This window comes from Eucalyptus grandis, chromosome 8, assembly GCF_016545825.1.
Source record: "Eucalyptus grandis isolate ANBG69807.140 chromosome 8, ASM1654582v1, whole genome shotgun sequence".
NCBI classification, from domain to species: domain Eukaryota; kingdom Viridiplantae; phylum Streptophyta; class Magnoliopsida; order Myrtales; family Myrtaceae; genus Eucalyptus; species Eucalyptus grandis.
The window spans coordinates 20894349-20915322 of NC_052619.1; the positions used below are offsets into that span (position 1 = coordinate 20894349).

General features: G+C 39.1%; 2 protein-coding genes across 2 annotated transcripts; both read left to right on the forward strand.

Annotated features, from left to right (window-relative positions):
* The first annotated feature begins 2722 nt into the window (after nucleotides 1-2722).
* Nucleotides 2723-6687, forward strand: LOC104416517 (serine carboxypeptidase-like 20). The gene is made up of 14 exons (XM_039300711.1): nucleotides 2723-3058; nucleotides 3147-3295; nucleotides 3391-3467; nucleotides 3680-3802; nucleotides 3898-4000; nucleotides 4075-4112; nucleotides 4220-4321; nucleotides 4531-4602; nucleotides 4761-4988; nucleotides 5222-5287; nucleotides 5367-5488; nucleotides 5910-6023; nucleotides 6232-6277; nucleotides 6469-6687. The coding sequence occupies exons 1-14, from the start codon at nucleotides 2784-2786 to the stop codon at nucleotides 6550-6552; spliced, it is 1599 nt and encodes a 532-aa protein (XP_039156645.1). The 5' UTR covers nucleotides 2723-2783; the 3' UTR covers nucleotides 6553-6687.
* Nucleotides 6688-12077: 5390 nt separating this feature from the next.
* LOC104456945 (serine carboxypeptidase-like 20) lies at nucleotides 12078-16129 on the forward strand. The gene is made up of 14 exons (XM_039300712.1): nucleotides 12078-12474; nucleotides 12563-12711; nucleotides 12808-12884; nucleotides 13083-13205; nucleotides 13301-13403; nucleotides 13476-13513; nucleotides 13619-13720; nucleotides 13936-14016; nucleotides 14175-14408; nucleotides 14667-14732; nucleotides 14812-14933; nucleotides 15356-15469; nucleotides 15673-15718; nucleotides 15910-16129. Exons 1-14 carry the CDS (start codon nucleotides 12302-12304, stop codon nucleotides 15991-15993), a joined length of 1512 nt encoding a protein of 503 aa, XP_039156646.1. The 5' UTR covers nucleotides 12078-12301; the 3' UTR covers nucleotides 15994-16129.
* Nucleotides 16130-20974: the final 4845 nt, after the last annotated feature.

The window sequence follows — 20974 nt, forward strand, 5'->3', positions numbered from 1 at the left end:
TCGTGAATTGGAGGTGGACCAAATGATGTGTTATGCATGAATTGGAACATTTGTTGAGTGTAATTACATTTTGTGTGCTACGCGCGCTTGTGAGTACATTATAAGTACTAAGTACTTGTCATTTGCATTATATGTTCACTGTAGGTGAAGCCTAGGAATCAAGAGTGCGTTAGATCGATTGACATATGTATTTGTCTTATCTTTTGCTAAACTTTGGCTTATGCATGTTGTATTACAAATTTTCAGATAATTAGAAAAATGAAGTACCCCCACTAGCTCATTATGGGCAACTGTATCATTTTAAGTGCGGTTTTGAAAGCGTCACTTTGTCCTAGTCCGAAATCATATACGTACGCTAGAGCTCTACTGTTTGGGTAGATATAGGGCACACTCACATGATACCGTATCGTTTCGTTGCCTGGTTCATTTGAGAGGGAGATGAGCTGGAGGGACCTCTCCGAAATTGGGACGATAGTGACACCAACAGCATAGACGACAATGACAGTAGTAGCAGTGGACCTTCGGAGTACAGTGACCCCAATAAGGAATTAGATAATAACGGTTGGGAGTGACATGGGATGGTAGATTTATGGGACGGTTGGTTTCCATGGCGATGAATTCCATGATACTTAGTTTTTGGTTTTGCTCGCAATGGCGGGCATGTAGATGGAGTGGCACGTGTGTGCATTACTAGTCGGGGTGTAGATTTCTTTTTGGTTTACCCCAAGGTTAGGACTAATGGTTGTTTTGGTTGCATTCACCCATGTAATTAAATAAGTAAGCCAATGAAATGGAAATTGACATTGACCTATTATGTTTCTAATTGTGCTTGTTTGCATAATTCACGTTATACATGCTTCTGCACTAATGAAGAAATAATGGCTATTAAGATGGTGAAAGCAAGGTGGCATGCTTGGGGCGTCATAGTTTGTGTGAAACATGGTGTACATGTGCATGAGTTTGGATGGGTATATTATTGGTTGATGACTTCTATGGTAAATGAAATGGGAAAGGTAAAGTCTAATAATATTTTTTTATCACATTAACTATATTATTATGCATTCACTTTGTGTATATCAAGTGAAGTGGTAAGAGAATTCTTCTAACTTAAAAATAGAGGTTTCATTTACTGGGTTTTGACTCATTTCCTTTTATTTTTCAAACATGTAAGATAGACACCTTTCAACTTTTACATTGTGGCATCCCTATGCAATACGAGGGTTTGTGCTTGAACCTTAGTTTGGAATAATATATACCAAGTATAGCTTTACTGTGTGGGTTGATGGAGGAGGTTTCACAAAGTGGATTCCTTTTCGATTTATTGCCCGGTACCAGAATCTTAATAGCGAGTTAGTAAATTTGTTGAGGAGCTTCGACCTTGATGATGGAGACACATCGGAGGGAAAAGTGATCGACCTGTGACTTCAATTTAGACGTTTATATCGGTTGACTTTTGGGAATTATACTGTAACCCCTACCTAGACTTTTGCCTTTTTGCTCGAAATCTAGTAGAGTTGTGAACTTGAAATATGGTATAAATAAAAAAAGGTATAAATATGTTGTCTATACTTACACGATTTTCTTTGTGAAGGGATTGGAAAACGTTTGATTATGCTTTTCCATGCTAAAAGATATTAATATTATAAAAAAACATGTGTCACTTGTAATGTTCTGGAGCGTCACATCACTATTCCTAAGAATTTTCATAACTTGACAACTAAAATCTCATACTACACGGCTCAAATTTCAAAATTCCAATTTTAAGCCCTCAATCAACTATTCTTATCAGATTAATGAGGGACACGAGCACTTACCGTGAGTTGCGACACGTAGTTACTCGGGCTTGGCGAGGCGTTCGTGGTGAGCGTACGCAAAATCCATCTCCTTTTTGTTTTCCCTCTCCTTCCTGCTTCTTATTTCCCTTATTTTTCTTTTCCTCCCTTCTACTCATGCATGGGCGCTTTCGTCCTCAAAAAAGGGTTGAAGCATTCCACTGTTCACCTTTTGCTTTTCTTTTGTTGACTTTTTCAAGGTTTCTTCTATTTTTCCGCCTTTCATTTTTCAAAACTGATATTTTACGTATTTTCACAAAACTTCGAATATACAACCTAACTCTGAAAACTATTTTGATTGGACAAACAAGGGATGCGATCACTGATCAGGCGTTGCGACATAATTGAATTGGTTTGGCATGGCATTTCGTGCTCAAGCACGTACAAAGCCTTCTCTTTCTTTCTTTTTTCCTCCTTTTTTTTTTCTCCTTTTCTTTCCTTCCCTCCCTTGCGCGTGCTCTTGGTTTCCTTCTGTCGACAAAGCGTACCCTTTCTCTCTCATGGCATTTCGTGCTCAAGCACGTACAAAGCCTTCTCTTTCTTTCTTTTTTCCTCCTTTCTTTTTCTCCTTTTCTTTCCTTCCCTCCCTTGCGCGTGCTCTTGGTTTCCTTCTGTCGACAAAGCGTACCCTTTCTCTCTTTATTGACCAAATCAATTTACTTTCCTTTTTTTAGTTTCGTTTTTTTTTTTAATTTCATTCGGGCCCACCACTCTTGACTTGTCAAAATATTACCCATCCAACCCGTTTCAACAATGAACGATTGAACCAAAGCATATGAAACAACTCATTCCGTTTATCTCTTTCATTTACTACTTACCCAAAATTTGTATCAAGTTCTCTCCTTCATTGTTTATAACGATTGCCCTTGCTCTCTCGAGGTCAGAATGTAGTTTTTACCATACAAAATAATTGTGCAAAGCATTTCAGCTTCTCCTATTTTTCTCTTCCTTATGTCTTCGACTCTCTCTCTCTCTCTCTCTCTCTCTCTCGACAACTCATTCTACTGGACTCCTGGTTCCATCTATAAATATATTATAGGTTACGCGGGATATATGAGCTTCAAGAATTTCTATAATCGTGTAGACATGATAGTCTTAAAGTTCATATGCAGCATTACACTTGCTATGCTTCTCACTGTTTCATCTGTTAGAGCAGCTCCTAAGGAATCTCTCATAACTTCTTTGCCTGGCTTCGATGGAACTCTCCCCTCTGAACATTATGCAGGGTATGTAACCGCATATATGTACTTGTGATTAGCTGTTTTTTGACTTGAATCTGTGTTATCACATGAGTTCAAAATTCGGAATATGCAGGTATGTGACTATAGATGGAATTCCTGGAAAAAAGAACTTGTTTTACTATTTCATTGCTTCAGAAAGGAATCCTTCGAAAGACCCTGTAGTACTGTGGCTTAATGGTGGACCCAGGTGCTCCAGCTTTGATGGCTTTGTCTACGAACATGGTATCAGCTAATCCCTGGTGATCATAATTTATGTGATAAGCGTATTTCCCTCGGATATGTCGTGGCCCGCTTAACAGCCTAATGCCTTTTTCCAGGACCATTTAACTTCCACGTAGGAAAGCCAAAGGGAAGCTTGCCTCTATTGCACCTCAACCCGTTCAGCTGGTCCAAGGTCATTGGAAACTTATCTTTTCAGTTGCAACTAAGCAGTATGGCTCGTTCTAGATTAAAACTGAACAATATGAAACAAGCATGCCACATTGACTCATGGATTGAGTTTACAGTCATTTATAATATCAATCATCTTCACGGCCTGACCCTTATTAGTTGCAACATTATTTAACTTGTGCAGTCTATGATACCAGATTCTTGCACATATTTCAGGTTTCCAACATAATATATCTGGAATCTCCTTGTGGTGTCGGTTTATCTTACTCTGATAACCCAAAGAATTATGTGACAGGAGACCTACAGACTGCCTCTGATACGCATGCCTTTCTTCTCAAGGTAATGAGATCCTAAACTATTCTGGATAAGCTTGGGAAACCAGCGGGCCAAAATAATGTGTCACAGCTAACACTAGTTCTTTTTTTTCCATCTAGTGGTTCGAACTTTATCCAGAGTTCCTTTCAAATCCATTCTATATTTCTGGAGAGTCTTATGCTGGAATTTATGTGCCAACTCTTGCTTCAGAAGTGGTAAAAGGTAATACATACTCACCAGAGGCAAGGTTCTTGTATTGGATTGAATATGTAATACGAGATTTTCTATCCGTGTAGGAATTCAAATTGGTGAAACGCCTCTTATCAATTTCAAGGTATGTTTTCTTCATATTCTATAATAGTTTTGGCGGTGCAGCATTCAAAGAACGATCATGAATTTCATACGCCTAGTTGAGATCTTGAACAAAATGTCATGATGTAGGGTTACATGGTAGGAAATGGGATCACAGATAAAAAATTTGATGGCAATGCTCTTGTGCCTTTTGCTTTTGGAATGGGGCTGATCTCAAGTGACATCTACGAGGTGGGTGGATCAGGGAGTTCGCTCAGAGATTTTACTGGACTAAAGCTTCTGAAGGAAGATAATTGCCACCGGCATGACTAATTGTGCTACACAATAACTAAGTTTCGACAACATCAAGCATTAATTGTGGAAATCTCTGTGTGATGCCAAAAGCCATCTTTATGCCAATTAACAGTGAGCTTAATATGGATCATATTTGATCGTTTCAGGCTTGCCAAACCATATGTGTCTATGATCCTCAGAGTGAAACCTGTCAGAAGAATATTAAGAAATTTGGACAGGTGAGATTGTCACCGTACTGTCTTGTACTGGAAATTAATGAGGCCTTCTTTAGTACTCTGTGCATGTTCTGTAAATTTTAAGGAAGAGAAAAAGGTACTCAAGTAGATACAAATGAGTCGAGGTTCTAATTATCTTGAGTACTTTGGCCACTTTTTAGGCTGTCTCAGGTCTAAACTTTTACGACATTCTTGAGCCATGCTATGGTAATTCAGAGACCAAGAATGAAAGTGAAAACACAAATATGCCTTTGGGCGTCCATCGAACAGGGGTGAATAAGAAGCCTCTCCCAAAGCGAGCTAGAATGTTTGGTCGAGCTTCACCTTTTTGGACCACAAGAGATGCTGGAGCTTCAAGCCCTGGATCACACGGAGAGCCTCCATGTGTGGTGAGTCAGTCATTTTATCAAGTATGATTTGATTTTGCTTCGTTAGCTCTCTTCAAGGAATTTTTTTTTTCCGCTTGGGGGGGGAGGGAGTTGTTGGGAACGAGCAAAACACTTTGGATCGTCAGAACAAATTAATTGCCTCCCCAGATTTTTGCTTCACTTGGTACTCCCATTCTTCCCATTGATTTCCAGTACATACAATCCATTTTACATGCTGAATTGTGATGGCACAGGATGATGAAGCTGCATTTGCATGGTTGAATGATGAAGCAGTTCGCAAAGCTATTCATGCAGCACCGGTAATGAAAAACATTATCCTCATTTCATATCACTGCATCAAGCGTCAAATAACTGATCAATCTGGAATGCAATCAATAGGCAAGCGTGGCAGGTCCTTGGTGGATATGTGCCGCAAGAGTCAATTATTTACGGGGTAATGAAAGCATGATCCCTTACCACAAAAACTTAACTTCCTGGGGTTACCGAGTGCTCATATACAGGTGAGATATCTGACAGAACAATCCTGCATCCACAATAATATGGTAACATGCTAGATCTCCTATCAAACCCCTTTGGTTTCCAGAAAAAAGTTTGAATTTGACAAAATATATACAGTTTTTTACTAGTTGAGGAGAACTTAGATGAAATTAAACTTATATTGCGAAGACTAACCAAGTACAAGGCCACAACGATGTCCTAATTTTTGGAATCAAGGATGCTGGTAGTGATCTGAAACTTTTTGGACTGAGCTAAAGAGAGCATCGGTTAATAAAATCCGAGCAAAAATCTAGGTTGGACCTTGCTAGGCACCAAGTTAGTGTGTTGTTGTGGCATCTTTACATTTTGCTAACTGGACAGATCAACACAAGTTTGCATATGCATTGACTGATTTAAGTTAATAATTCATTGGTGTACTGGCAGTGGAGATCATGATATGGTAGTACCATTCACTGGGACACAAGCATGGACTAGATCAATGGGCTACAAGATCATTGATGAATGGAGGCCTTGGATGATTGATGATCAAGTCGCAGGGTAAGTTTGACCTCTAAGTACTCCAGTCACATCAGCAGCACCCACAGATGTGGCTACTTCATACCAGAAAAATATGACCTTTTGCCCGTACAACTTCTCATCATACCTTTTCCTTTCGTTACCTATTACTGTTGAGCACACCAATTCGTAGTGAAAATAAGCTATGCTGTTAAACATTAACTATACATGCTTTCTTGAATTGGTTCAGGTATCTGCAAGGATATGACAACAACTTCACATTCTTAACAATCAAGGTTATGTGCAACATACTCCAATACACCAATTCTTGTTTCATCATCCATTATTAAAAGCTACCTAGCAAGTGAAAGTCAATCAGAGGAAGGAACTTTTTAGAAGGCAGCTTGATGCATGCCATTACCTTGCTTTTCCTGGTTAAATTTTCAGACATCCCCTTCTGATTCTACTGTCTATCTCACTGTTGCAGGGAGCTGGGCACATGGTCGCTCAAAGCAAGCCACGAGAGGCATTGGAGTTTTATAGTCACTGGTTAGATGGAAAACCAATATAGCGTTATTGTATTCCCAGCTCATTGAATCAAAATGATCTCACCATGCAATTTTAGCACATGAGGACATACAACTTCCTCTATGTACCTGAAAGATTGCTGAATAATTCAATAATATCTTCAACTTCACCTTGCTTCCTTCCTGGCTTGATAATCGGTTGTGATGAAGAATGGTGACACAATCATCATTGAGATCTATATGACAGAAACGTCATGCAGGCAATTCATAATAGTTGATCTAAGAATTGAGGTGAGTCACTAATCACATCCTTCATTTAAGGAGTCACATATCGAGAAAAAACACAGATGAAGCAATGGTATAGGTCTACAGCATCCCGATAGATAAAGAATGGAGAAAAAACTCATTTGTGGGCATTGGCAATCTTCTTCTCAAGTGGGGCATGCCTATAGATCATTGTTAGCTCATCACATAGAGGTTTTTCATTCCTTTATGAAGATCGGGGGATGCACTCCTGACAAGAGTATCAAGGAGCTAGATTTTTAATTAACATACACGTATCATCTTTCTTAACGAGGGCAAGCTAATGAGTTTGATAAAATCCTAGCTCGATGCGGATTCTACTTACAAATATTAAGCAAGATAACAAGTATTATAAAATTATGCGGAATACCCCATGTTCTGTCTGTTCCTGTGAGGGTGCTAGAAGTGGATCAGTTTATTTTCTGTTACAACATCACAGAGCTCCTGCATGTCTTATTCATTACAAGACATTCCTACTTTCCTTTCGATTGTATTATGTCTCGCTCACGTCCAGTTTCTTTATGATGTCTTATTTATTACTAGACATTCCTACTTGTCTCACTCACCTCTAGTTTGCGAATTCACTACCAGACATTCCCACATTCCTACAATTGAAACACAATAATGCCACTTATTATGCTGTTACATGATATGTGTACATAAATAGCTCTGTTCTATGTAAGCGTGATCTCAAAAGACCATTTGACATGGCATAGTGTGTGAGAATTCTCTGTACCTAATAACATCAATTCTATGGCACGAGAAAGCATAAAATTTTCTTTACCATAGCTGGTATGAAGTCTTTGCAAGTAGAGTTCCTTGTCGAGAGAACAATGGGCATAAACATTTCAGCACCATGTACTTTCCAGCTTTCATATACTCTTGGGGCTCCTTAAAGGCCTTTTTTGGTCATAGTTGATTGTACCTCTCTGAATCTTGTTCAGTAATATGCTATCCAGTCAACTCATTATTTTTTTCCTAGCAGAGTGGAGCAGCATAGTTAGAACAAACAATTTCGTTAATGAGAAGTTATTGCACAGTGCAGATTTACATGAGTCTAATACATCTGAATTTTTAGCTGTTTAACAAAGATGTTTAGATCTAAGTATACTGGCTGCGTGCCAGAACTTTTCTGGTGTAAATAAGAAGGTAACAAAAAATTAAGGGCAGGCAGGAGGAGGAAATTGTACAGGAGAACAAGTTACTTCTCATTTCCGTAAGTTATACTCTATCGCGTATCAATAGCAGATGAGATACAGACTAGAGGAGTGGACTAAAATGGGGCCGGAACAAGAAATAGAATGTAAGTTTGCCACCATCCCATTCGATAGATAAAATCCTTTTAAATAATTGAATAATTGAACCAAAGCATGTCAAACAATTCATTCTGTTTGTCTCTTTCATCTATTGTTTAAAATTCGTTTCAAGTTCTCTTCTTCATTGTTTCTAATAGTTGACCTTTCTCTCAAAATAGTCACTTGAAACAAATAGGGAAATCACATTCAATATTCCCTTCTTTCATGATGAGATAAACCTGAGGATGATGGGGACAGAATCAACAAAATAATCTTAGAGGTTTGTATGACAGAAACTTCATGCTGGAAATTCAATATAGTTTATCTAAGAATAAAGGTGAGCCATTAATTGGGTCCTTCAATTAAGGATTCACAAGAGCGAGAAAAAAACACAGATGAAGCAACAGTATATGTCTAGAGCATCCTGAAAATAAAATATAGAAAAAACTCATCATCTGTGGGCAATTGAAATCTTCCTCTGAACTGGGGCATGCCTATAGATCTTCATTAGCTCGTCACATAGAGGTTTTTCAATCCTTGATGAAGACTAGATGATGCACTCTCGAAAAGAGTATAAAGGGGCTGGATTTTAAATAACATAACAAGGATCAATTTTCTTGAGGAGCGTGAGCTAATGAATTCGGCAAAATCCAAGCTTGGCACAGAATTTACATTAAAACTTTGAGGGATATAATAAGTATTAACGGAAGTCACACAGAATACCCCATCTTAAGTCTGTTCCTATGATGGTGCTAGAAGCAGAAAGAAGCCATGCTAAAGCCCTTTCCAACCAGTAGATGTGCATTGTCTCAGTTGATGTGTCAACCAAGGCGTTCGTTATCTTGAAGAAATTAAGGCTGTGCATTGTCTCAGTTGCTCTCCATGGTAGCGATGAGGTGTGCCGTCACACTAGGGCACTTTGGGTTACAAAGATGAGTGAAAGCATTGAGAAATTATTGTCGTTTTCAAAATTAGCTTCCAAATGGGAGATTGGTGAGATTATGAAGTCTGATGAAGGGAACTCCCGTTAAAGTTGAGACAAAAACTCATGGATCCAACTCTGTGGTGAATTGGAGAGTACAGGGGCAGCGCCCTTGGCTTATAAGGTAAGGGTTAGGGGCTATGCCCCGAGGTGAACTTTTATAAAAGGATATACATGTAACTTCCATCATACATTCGTATGCCCAATCTTTTATATATTATAGCGATCTCTCTTGTAATTGAAAAAAAACCTTGACATTGATAGTGAAAAAGATTGCATAGTGCGGTAGCATGATTTTTCCCTTTCTGACTTTGAAAGGTTTTTCATGTAAAAGATTGTCTGTCTTCTTCCCAAATTTCTTTTCGTTTACGTTTTTCGTTCCTAATAAGTGATATCACAACCAATGGTTAATTGGTTGGCTCCAATCTGATCCAATGTATAGTAAATGTCACAAGGAAGGAATCTCATAATCATCCGGATGGCAACAAAACTAATACTAAGCTCACACTTTGAGGAAGAGATTGTTGAGATGTACATGTAAATTAGTATGGCGTGGAGTAGTTACTAATTCTAGTTGGGCTGAACCTTATTAGCTTAAGGTTACTAATCATGTTTTAAGAGTTACTAAAATTATATGAAGACTTTTCTTGATAGTTCATGCTCATTTTTTGGGCATGTGTGTTATATGCATGATACGGCGGCAATATTGTATGGTGTGTGTTATGCAGTGTATCCTGTGTAATTCCGGTAACTCGTCTTGAAAGAGCCATGTGAATGTTAAAAGGCGAAAAGAGGTGACTAGCGTAGCTATTAGAGGTGTGCAAAAAAAAAGGGAAATCGCCCGATTTTGGTTATCGGATGGATCTATGAAACCAATAGGCGGTTCTTGGTTCTAATTTTTTGGAATTGATCCTTAGTTAGGGGTTCCCGATTTTAGAATGGAAACCGTCACCCGGATTATGCTCACCTCAAATAGTTGCCTCACTGAATATTATCACGAGGGTCCCAAACTAGGCAAAGAAATATTACGCCTTATGCCGGAAACCATTTCAAATCGGGCCCCCGGCGCCACTTGTGACTAGTAAGCCCAAGGTTAACAAGTCTCGTCACCTTAGCCCCACTAGAGCGCTAGAGGTCCAGAAACCCTATTCGCTGGCCTCAGAATATTGCATCCGCTGCAAGCAGCTTCCGGCCTCGTGAATCTTGTACGGATGCAAGTATCGGTCCGTGCCACTACGCGAACGCGTCCGAGGGACCCGGCAAGTTCATCGACTTTATTGCTATCGAAACAAAAATTACACTTAGGGTGCATTTGTTATGTGAAAAATTCAATGATATAAGAAAATGTTTTTCGATAAAATATTTTCTAGGAATATCATTAGTTTTCCTTTATTTGATAATATATGATTGATTTTTTTTTTTTTTTTTATGTTCAGATATTATTAGAAAATAATTTCAATTTCATGACTTTATTTCAAGTAAAAAGAAGTTTGAATTCTTTAATATTTAAAAAATCAGAATTTTCAATTATTTTAATTTTCTCTTTTTTTTTATTTGTATTTACTTTTTTTTTAAAAGAATAAAATTTTAATTATTCTTTAATTTCCTTTTTTTTTCTCCCTTCCTTTGCCACTACCGGCTGGTGATGGCCCCCAAGCAAGCTCCGCCTCATAGAGATTGGGTGAGCCCCAAGTTTTTCGGTCTCCAAGCTTGAGCTTGCATGGATCTGCCAAGCCACGAGCTCACCGACCTTAGCCGAGCTTGAGCTTGCCTAGATCTAGTAGGCCACGAGCTTAGTGACCTCAACGAAGCTATGGCTGGCAATCTCGAGCTCACCTGGATTGGCTGGGGCTTAAGGTTGCCAACTTGCATCTTGGTTGCTCCTTGGGTTGTTGATAGTTTGAGACACGCGGTCATAAGAGGAAGATGCAGGAAGAAGTAGAAAGGAAAATAAAGAAATAAAAGAGAAAAGAAGAAAAAGAAAAGCAAAGAAAAAAGGAAAAAATCAAACAAAAAAAAATAATTAAAATAATTAAAAATTCGAAGAAAAATTATTTTATAAGAATAAAATTTTCATTAATCAATGACTATAAAATCAGGAAAACCTTTCGGAAAACGTTTTCCAATTCTTTTAAAGAAGGAATCGCTTTCCTAAATTTAAGTTTTAGTAGGAAAACATTTTTCGTTGATTCATTTTCCTAAGTGAATCAAGCATTGAAAAAAATGAGAAAACGTTTTTTTTTTTTGCGTTTTTGAAGTAAATGGACCTAAGTCTTTTCTTTTTTTATCCCATTTTTTTTCTAGTAACTTCAAGTTAATGGTTTTTCAACCAACTCACGAGCGGAAACGCATCCTTTCAGGTCATAAGTGGAAAAACATCCTCTCGTGTCATCAGTTGACTTTTCACCCCCTGCATTAAATTTCCACATTATTACTTCTTCATGGCCCTGCCCATTCAAACATGAATGGACCAATAGTTGTCCCTTGACGATCTCCTCATGTGAAGGAGAGCTGGAACTCGGCGTGGTCCTAACAAGAGTGGACCAATGGTCGTAGCCCTAGAATTACAATGCAACTTTACCACCATCCCTTTTGATACTTACGACTTTTAAATAATGAATGATTGAACCAAAGCATGTGACTTAACAGTTCTCCCTTGACGATCTCCTCAGTGAAGGACAGTTGGAACTTGGCGTGCTCCCGACAAGAGTGGACTAATGGTCCTACCCCTAAAATTACAATGCCACTTTACCACCATCCGTTTTGATACATGAACCAAAGCACGTGACTAACAGTTCTCCCTTGATGATCTCCTCATGTGAAGGACAGTTGGAACTCATCATGCTCCCAAAAAGAGTGGACTAACAGTTCTACCCCTAGAAATTACAATGCAACTTTACCACCATCCTTTTTGATACATACAACTTTTAAATAATGAATGACTGAACCAAAGCACATGACAACTCATTCTGTTTGTCACTTTCATTTACCATTTTCCCAAAATTTGTATCTAGCTCTCTCCTTCATTCTTTACACCGATTCATTGCACCTTACAGGTCAAAAGGTACTTTTTACAGTACAACATACTTGCGCAGAGCATTTCAGCTTTACCAAGTCGTCTCTTCCGTTTCATCTTCTGCTCTCTCCACCGACGACACATTCTACTGTACTCCTGGTTCCATCTACAAATATTTTGTAGGTTAAGCAGGATATATGATCTTCGAGAATTTCTATATTCATGCGGACATGATAATCTTAAAGTTCATATGCAGCATTACACTTGTTTTGCTTCTCACTGTTTCAACTGTTAGAGCAGCTCCAAAAAAATCTGTTATATCTTCTTTGCCTGGATTCGTTGGAACTCTCCCCTCTAAACATTATACAGGGTATGTAACCACATATATGTATTTGTGACTAGCTGTTTTTCGATTTGAATCTGAGTTATCATGTGAGTTTGAAATTTGGAATTGGCAGGTATATGACCATAGATGGAAGTCCTGGAGAAAAGAACTTGTTTTACTATTTCATTGTTTCAGAAAGGAATCCTTCAAAAGACCCTGTAGTATTGTGGCTCAATGGTGGACCCGCGTGCTCCAGCTTTGATGGATTCATCTACGAACATGGTATCCAAGTTAATTCACGGTGACCATAGTTTATGTGATGAGCATATTTCCCTCAGACAGTCGTGCACCACTTCACAGCCTAGTGCCTGTTTCCAGGACCATTTAAATTCCAAGCAGGAAAGCCAAAGGAAAGCTTGCCCACATTGCACCTCAACCCGTTCAGCTGGTCCAAGGTCGTTGGAAATTTATCTTCTTAGTTGCAACTAAGCAGTATGGTTACTGAACAATATGAACCAAGCGTGCCACATTGACTCATGTATTGAGTTTACTGTCATTTCTAATATCAATCACCCTCACAGCTTGTCCCTTATTAGTCTCCACATTATTTACCCTGTGTAGTCTATGATCCCATATTCTTGCACATCTTTCAGGTTTCCAACATAATATACCTGGATTCTCCATGTGGCGTTGGTTTGTCTTACTCCAATAATCCAAAGAATTATGTGACGGGAGACCAACAGACTGCCTCTGATACGCATACGTTTCTTCTCAAGGTAATGAGGTCCTGAACTGCTTGAGAAAAGCAATGGAAAACCAGCAGCCCAAAATTATGTGTCCCAGCTAACAATAGCTCTTCATTTCCATCTAGTGGTTCAAACTTTATCCAGAGTTCCTTTCAAACCCATTCTATATTTCCGGAGAGTCCTATGCTGGAGTTTATGTGCCAACTCTTGCTTCAGAAGTGGTAAAAGGTAATGCATATTCACAAAAGGCAGTTCTTGCATTGTCTAGAATAAATAATAGGAGATCTACTTTACCTGCAGGAATTCAAATTGGTGAAAAGCCTCTTATCAATTTCAAGGTATGTTTTCTTCATACTCCACTGACTGGTTAAGGCAGTGGATCATCCAATGGTCATTAATTTGATGCAGCTAGTTGAGATGTCAGATATAATGGCATGATGCAGGGTTACATGGTGGGAAATGGAGTCACAGACGACAAATTTGATGGCAATGCTTTTATGCCTTTTGCTTTCGGAATGGGGCTGATTTCAAGTGACATCTATGAGGTGGGTTGGATCAGAGAGTTTGCTCAGAGAATTTACTGTACTAAAGCTACTATAGGAATATAATTGACACTGGCATGACTAATTGTGCCATAGAAAAACTATAATAAGTGCCCACAACTTAAGATCAAGAATTAATTGTTGAAACCACTGTCTGATGCCGAAAGCCATCTTTATGCTACTGAGCACTGATTATGGATCATATTTGATCATTTCAGGCTTGCCAAATCACATGTGGTGGTAAATTCTATGATCCTCCTAGTGAAGGCTGTCAAAAGAATCTTGAGAAAGTTGAACAGGTGAGATTGTCATTGTACTGTCTTATACTGGAAATTAAGAAAGCTTTCCTAAGTACTTTGTGCATGTTCTGTAAATTTTAAGGAAAAGGGAAAGGTACTCAAGTAGATACAAATGAGTCAAGGTTCTAATTATCTGGAGTGCTTTTGCCACTTTGTAGGCTGTCTCAGGTCTAAACGTGTACGACATTCTTGAGCCATGTTATGGTAATTCAGAGACCAGGAATGGAAGTGGAAACACAAATATGACTTTGGGCTTCCATCAAATGGGGGTGAATAAGAAGCCTCTCCCAAAGCGAACAAGTATGTTTGGTCGAGCTTCACCTTTTTGGTCCACAAGAGACACTGAAGCTTCAAGCCCTGGATCACAGGATGAAATTCATGTCAAATGTGTGGTGAGTTAGTTGAAGTTATCAGTATGATCTGATTTTGCTTAGTTAGCTCTCTTCAAGGAAGTTATTTTCTTTTATTTTTTTATTTTTTTTTTTGGGGTGGGGGAAGGGGGGTTTGCTGGGAACAACGAGCAAAATACTTTGGATTGTCAGAACAGATGAATCGCCTCAACACACTTTTGCTTCACTTGGTGCTCCCATTCTTCCCTTTGGTTTCCAGTACATACAATCAGTTTTACATGCTGAACTGTGATGGCACAGGATGATGAAGCAGCAGTTGCATGGTTGAATAATGAAGCAGTTCGCAAAGCTATTCATGCAGCGCCAGTAATGAAATACATTATTCTCATTTCCTATCAGTGCATCAAGTGTCAAATTACTGATCAATCTGGAATGCATTCAATAGGTAAGCGTGGCAGGTTCTTGGTGGATATGTGCCGGAAGAGTCAGTTATTCAGGTGATACTGGAAGCATGATCCCTTACCATAAAAACTTAACTTCCCGGGGTTACCGAGTGCTCATATACAGGTGAGATATCTGACAGAACAATCCTGCATCCACAATAACATGGTAACATGCTAGATCTCCTATAAACCCCATTGGTTTCCAGAAAAAAGTTTGAATTTGACAAAATATATACATTTTTTTACTAGTTGAGGAGAATTAGGATGAAATTAAACTTATATTGTGATGTGAAGACAGACAAGTACAAGAGCCACAACATCCTAAGTTTTGGAATTAAGGACGCCGGTAGTGACCTCGAACTTTTTTGACTGAGCTAAAGAGAGGATCGGTTAATAAAATCTGAGCAAAAATCTAGGATGGACCTTGCTAGCCACCGAGTTAGTGTGTTGTTGTGGCATCTTTACATTTTGCTAACTGGACAGATCAACACAGGTTTGCTTATGCATTGAATGATTTAAGTTAATAATTCATTGGTGTACTGACAGTGGAGATCATGATATGAGAGTACCATTCACTGGGACTCAAGCATGGACCAGATCATTGGGATACAAGATCATTGATGAATGGAGGCCTTGGATGACTGATGATCAAGTCGCAGGGTAAGTTTGACCTCTATATGCATTTCGATCATGTCAGCAGCAGCCACAGATGTGGCTACTTTACACCAGAAATATGACCTCTTACCTATAGGACTTTTCATCGTACCTTTTCCTTTCATTACCTATTGCTGTTAAGCACACCAATTCGTAGTGAAAATAAGCTATGCTGTTTTAACTATACATTCTTTCTTGAATTGGTTCAGGTATCTGCAAGGATATGACAACAACTTCACATTCTTAAAAATCAAGGTTATGTGCAACATACTCCAATATACCTATTCTTGTTTCATCATCCATTATTAAAAGCTAACTAGCAAGTGAAAGTCAATAAGAGGCAGGAACTTTATAGAAGACGGCTTGATGCATGCCATTGCCTTGTTTTTCCTTGTAAAATCTTCAGACATCCCCTTCTCATTCTACCGTCTATCTCACTGGTGCAGGGAGCTGGGCACATGGTCGCTCAAACCAAGCCACGAGAGGCGTTGGAGTTTTATAGTCGCTGGTTAGATGGAAAACCAATATAGCGTTATTGTTTTTCCAGCTCATTGAATCAAAATAATCTCACCATGCAATTTTAGCACATGAGAACATACAACTTCCTCTGTGTACCTGAAAGATTGCCGAATAATTCAATAATATCTTCAACTTCACCTTGCTTCCTCCCTGGCTTGATAATTGGTTGTGATGAGGAGAACGGTGACACAATCATCATTGAGATCTATATGTAAGAAAATTCATGCAGGCAATTCGTTATAGTTGATCTGAAAATTGAGGTGAGTCACTAATCACATCCTTCATTTAAGAAGTCGCATATCGAGAAAAAAAAAAAAAAACACAGATGAAGCAATGGTATAGGTCTACAGCATCCCAATAGATAAAAAATAGAGAAAAAAACTCATTTGTGGCATTGGCAATCTTCCTCTCAAGTGGGGCATGCCTATAGAGCATTGTTAGCTCATCACACAGAGGTTTTTCATTCCTTTATGAAGATTGGGTGATGCACTCTAGACAAGAAGATCAAGGGTCTAGATTTTTAATTAACATATAAGTATCATCTTTCTTAACGAGGGCAAGCTAATGAATCTGATAAAATCCAAGCTTAATGCGGATTTTACATACAAATATTAAGCAAGATAGCAAGTATTATAAAATTATGCGGAATAACCCATGTTCTGTCTGTTCCTGTGAGAGCGCTAGAAGCGGAAAGAAGCAATGCTAGAGGGCCTTCCACCTAGATGATCCTTCATAATAATGGAATTAACTGCATTAAGCATCTGAGATAACTCATTTAACTTGTCTCTTTCAATTGTTACTTACGCCTTGTTCCATTCAAATATTATTGAATTTCTCGTCTTACTACATTGTGTAATCCACCATCGAGTAGTATCCTCCAGATCAGTTTATTTTCTGTTACAACATCACAGAGCTCCTGCATGTCTTATTCATTACTAGACATTCCTACTTTCCTTTCAATGTGTATTATGTCTTCACTCACGTCCAGTTTCTTTATGATCTCTTATTTATTACTAGACATTCCTACTTTCCTTATGATGATAAGAATAAATTTAAGTTTTTAGTTTTTAAATCTCACCTCCAGTTTTAACGTGTATTTTGAAACACAAGTTTTAGTGACATCCTGATTTTTCAAATCTGATTTCATGATGTGAATAAATCGGGTCTCCTGATTTTTCAAATCTGATTTCAATTGAATAAATCGGGTCTTTCGTCGACGCCTCTATAGTGCTATTCTCTGAGCCGATCACTCGAGATAACTAGACTATCTAGGAAAATTATTAAGAAATTTTAACACAAAAAACTTGAGAATTCGACTAGGAATCGATTGCTCAATCATGCTAATTTGCAAGGGTCATTATAGGCACAATTAAAAATCGATCAGAGATCAAAGATAGGTCGATTCGATTGAGATGAGTGATCAAAATGTGTGTGATTTCACCTGATTGCAAAATTCTCATCGATCGGCACTAAATTGATTTTCTATCGTTTTTGGTACCTTGTGTTCGTATTTGAAACCTTGAAATTTTCACGACAATCGAGAGTCACCAATGTGTCGAAAATGTACATTGTGACTCAAGATAAATCGATCACGGGTCAATTGTACTAAAAATTTCTAAAAGCTACCCGATAGACTAGGTCATGCTAAAAACGCACTGGATTGAAAATAACCGTGAATTTGAACCCGATTTCAAAAATTGAAAGTTCTATAATGTCACGAGTTATTTGAGGAACATCAAATCATCCTCCGAAGAATTTTCAAAAATTCCGAGATTTTTACTGAGAATCGATTCGGATGCTGTAGAAAATTAACGGAAATTTGTATGGGCCGAATTTAATGGAGTTTTGACTTTCAAGCCGAGCTATTTGTCGAGGGGCACTTGTAGAAATTCTATGGGCTTTTTCTCCGAGGAAATTGGACATCGAATATGGGGAATTTGTCGAAGATATCGAAAGTCCGAAAATTAAAAATTCGGAGCCTTGGATGGAGCTGGAATTTTAGCTTCAAAATTTGATAATTTGTGGGGTTTTAATGTGGAGAAAGTATTTGGGGGACATTGAGATATTTATGCAAGTTTAAAGGAGACCAAGCATTGAATAAAAGGGATAAATTTGATGATTTTGGGCCCCCTCCTTGGCTTCCTCTTCACGGCTTCTCGATCCTTTTCTTCTTCTTTTTTTCTTTGTTGCCGTTTTCCCTCATTTCCGTCGAAGACCGCAACTTCATCCCCTTCAATTCTCTCTCTCTCCATTTATTTCTCTCACGACAGCATCCCCTTAGCTTGTTTCTTCCTCCACCAAAGTTTCATTTCCTCTCCATTTAAGCGGCCACCAAATCCTCCCCCACTCAACCACGCCACTTGCCAATTTCCTAGCTTACCTCGGTCAACCATCAACCATGGAAGCCCTCGGTTGACCGCGTGCATTCCACGCCCACGCGTCCTGCAGCACCGAAGCCCACCTTCTTCGTGTCCTTACTTGGACGGCACGAGGTCAAAGCCTCCAACCGGAGGCCCATCTTTACAGCATCTTCGTCTTATCCTCACGAAGCCGGCGACAAAACCCTGCTGCTCCATGGTCATTTGTCTTCTACCACCGACTCAGCATCTCCATCTCGCCAACTGAAGCTGCCAGCGAAGCCACGATCTTCTCCTTCGTTCGCAGCACCCCATCAGCGAAGCAGCATCATCATCCAAAGCCGTAAGCCCACCGAGCAGCCTCCAGTCCTCGAGCCAGCAATTCGGCCCAGCTTCTTCAACACAAGTCAGGCCAAAACCGGCCCAATCCAGCAGTCTCCAGGCCCGCTTAAATTGCAGCATTTCGGCCCAAAGAGCCAGCCCATCTCAGTCCATTAAGTCAGTCCAGCAAATTCAGCCCATTTGAAGCTTAGTCCAGCAAGGCCCAGCAGCTCCTTTAAGCCCAAGTCCAGCAGCCCATCTTGAAGTCAGCTCAGTCCAGTGATGCTTGGCCCGTTTCAGCAACAAATCTCAGTTGGGCTGAGATTTGTTGGGCCAAGTTTGGGCCCGGTCCAAGTCCGTTGACGCCGCCGGAAGTTCGGTTTTCGGCCGCCATCGCGTCGTCATCGCGGTGAACCGGTTTCCACAATTAACCGGTGAGTTTATACTCTAAACTCTGCTTAGTAGGCTAATGACGTTTAAGGGGTGTTTAGATTTATTTTATTAGGAATTAAGTGGTTAGTTAGATTAAATTAGAAATGTAATTATTTAATTGAGCATGTTAGGTGGTTAGCATGGTTTAGCTAAAGCCTAAATAAATTGTACTATTTATCTAGAAGGGTTCGGGAATTTTCCGAGTCCGTATTAGTATTTAATTTAAGAATTTTGGCCTAGGTTAGTATTTTTAGAAATTAAATTGAATTAATTAATTAAATTTCGAAATTAATTAATAAATAATTATTTTTCCGGAAATTAGGCCGGGATAGCCGGTGACCGGAATTTCGTGCTAATTGCAATGGTGTGGTTAATTTTTGCAATTGAGTGTTAAATTATGCAAATTGAGTGCTGATGGATTTTTGGTTTTTAATTCCAGAAATTGTGAATTTCCAATATTTATTCAAAAAATCCCAAGTGTCGGGTTTTGACACCGAAAATAGTTTTTAGTACTATATGAAATAGTGGGATTTCAAAAAGGATGAATATCAATTTTTCTGGATCAAGTTGACCGTGTACCCACACAAGAGTAATTTCATGTGAATTTCTAATACGAAGAAAAATGCCAGGCTCACCATTTTAATTGAAGCATTTGAGGGCAATGCACAGTGCCCTAGGCCATATTTGAGTGATCGTGTGATGGTTAAGAGAAATCTTCCCGTGTTGTTGAATTGGATGTTATCCCTATTCGGGATACCCCTGGACAACGGGAAGCCAGTCGCAGTTGATTCTGGACCCTATGCTCCTTCGGGAAAGCCATCTGATAAAGAGACGTGCCGTGCTTAATGGGGTGAAATGAAGCCTGGCGATGCCAGAAGACCGCCAAACTGAGAGTAGGCCGTGCTATATGCCGAGATCAAAACTAGGAACGCATGATTAATTGAGTGTAGCGTTTTAGTTATTGGAGCTTATTATTGCTCATGCTCTTATGTTGTCTGGGATATAAATTATACTGACCTGCAAGGTGAATCTGAGACGAGGTAAGTCTCCTTGATTGTGTGATTGTGTGATTAAGACACTTCTGGGCGTATTTCCCTCCTAATTGGGGTTTAGAGCTTAGACTCGCTGAGATGATATCTCACCCTATTGTGGGACAACATTTTCAGGGTCGTCGAGTGGAGGACTTGGAGCTAAGAGGAGGTGATCGGAAGCGTAGGTTAGTTAGGACCGCTTCTTTTTGGAAGGCCAATCTTTTGTAGTCTTTTGACCATAGACCTTTGTACATGACTCAGTGTAATTATAAAAGCATGTTTGTTTATGAATTTGTATCCTGCTTTTCTATCCTGAGATGATTACTGTCAGGGGATTTCTATTCGCTTCCGCATGTGCAATAAAATGGAAAGGGTCGGTGACTCGTCCTGGAAAGTCGCAAATTATTATTGACCAGATAGGGATGTGCATGCACTCGAGGTTCGGGGCGTGACATTCACTACCAGACATTCCCACATTCCTACAATCAAAACACAATAGTGTCAATTATTACGTTGTTACATGATGTGCGTGTATAAGTAGCTCTGTTCTTTGTAATGGTGATCTCAATTTGACATGGCATAGCATGTGAGAATTCTCGGTAAATAATAACATCAATTCTATCACATGAGAAAGCGTAAGGTTTTCTTTACCACAGCTTGTATGAAGTCGTTACAAGTAAAGTTCCTTGTCGAGAGAACAATAGGCATAAACATTTCAGCACCATGTACTTTCCAGCTTTCATATACTCTTGGGGCTCCTTAAAGGCTTTTTTTGGTCATAGTTGATTGTACCTCTCTCTGAATCTTGTTTGGTAATATGCTATCCAGCAACTCATTATTTTTTTCCTAGC

Coding starts and splice junctions, on each gene's coding strand:
- LOC104416517 (XM_039300711.1), top strand. CDS start 2,784: ATGTCTTCGACTCTCTCTCTCTCTCTCTCTCTCTCTCTCGACAACTCA. Junction 3,468..3,679: donor ACCCGTTCAGCTGGTCCAAG/GTCATTGGAAAC, acceptor CACATATTTCAG/GTTTCCAACATAATATATCT. Junction 5,489..5,909: donor TACCGAGTGCTCATATACAG/GTGAGATATCTG, acceptor GTGTACTGGCAG/TGGAGATCATGATATGGTAG.
- LOC104456945 (XM_039300712.1), top strand. CDS start 12,302: ATGATCTTCGAGAATTTCTATATTCATGCGGACATGATAATCTTAAAG. Junction 12,712..12,807: donor TGGATTCATCTACGAACATG/GTATCCAAGTTA, acceptor GCCTGTTTCCAG/GACCATTTAAATTCCAAGCA. Junction 13,721..13,935: donor TTTCAAGTGACATCTATGAG/GTGGGTTGGATC, acceptor TGATCATTTCAG/GCTTGCCAAATCACATGTGG.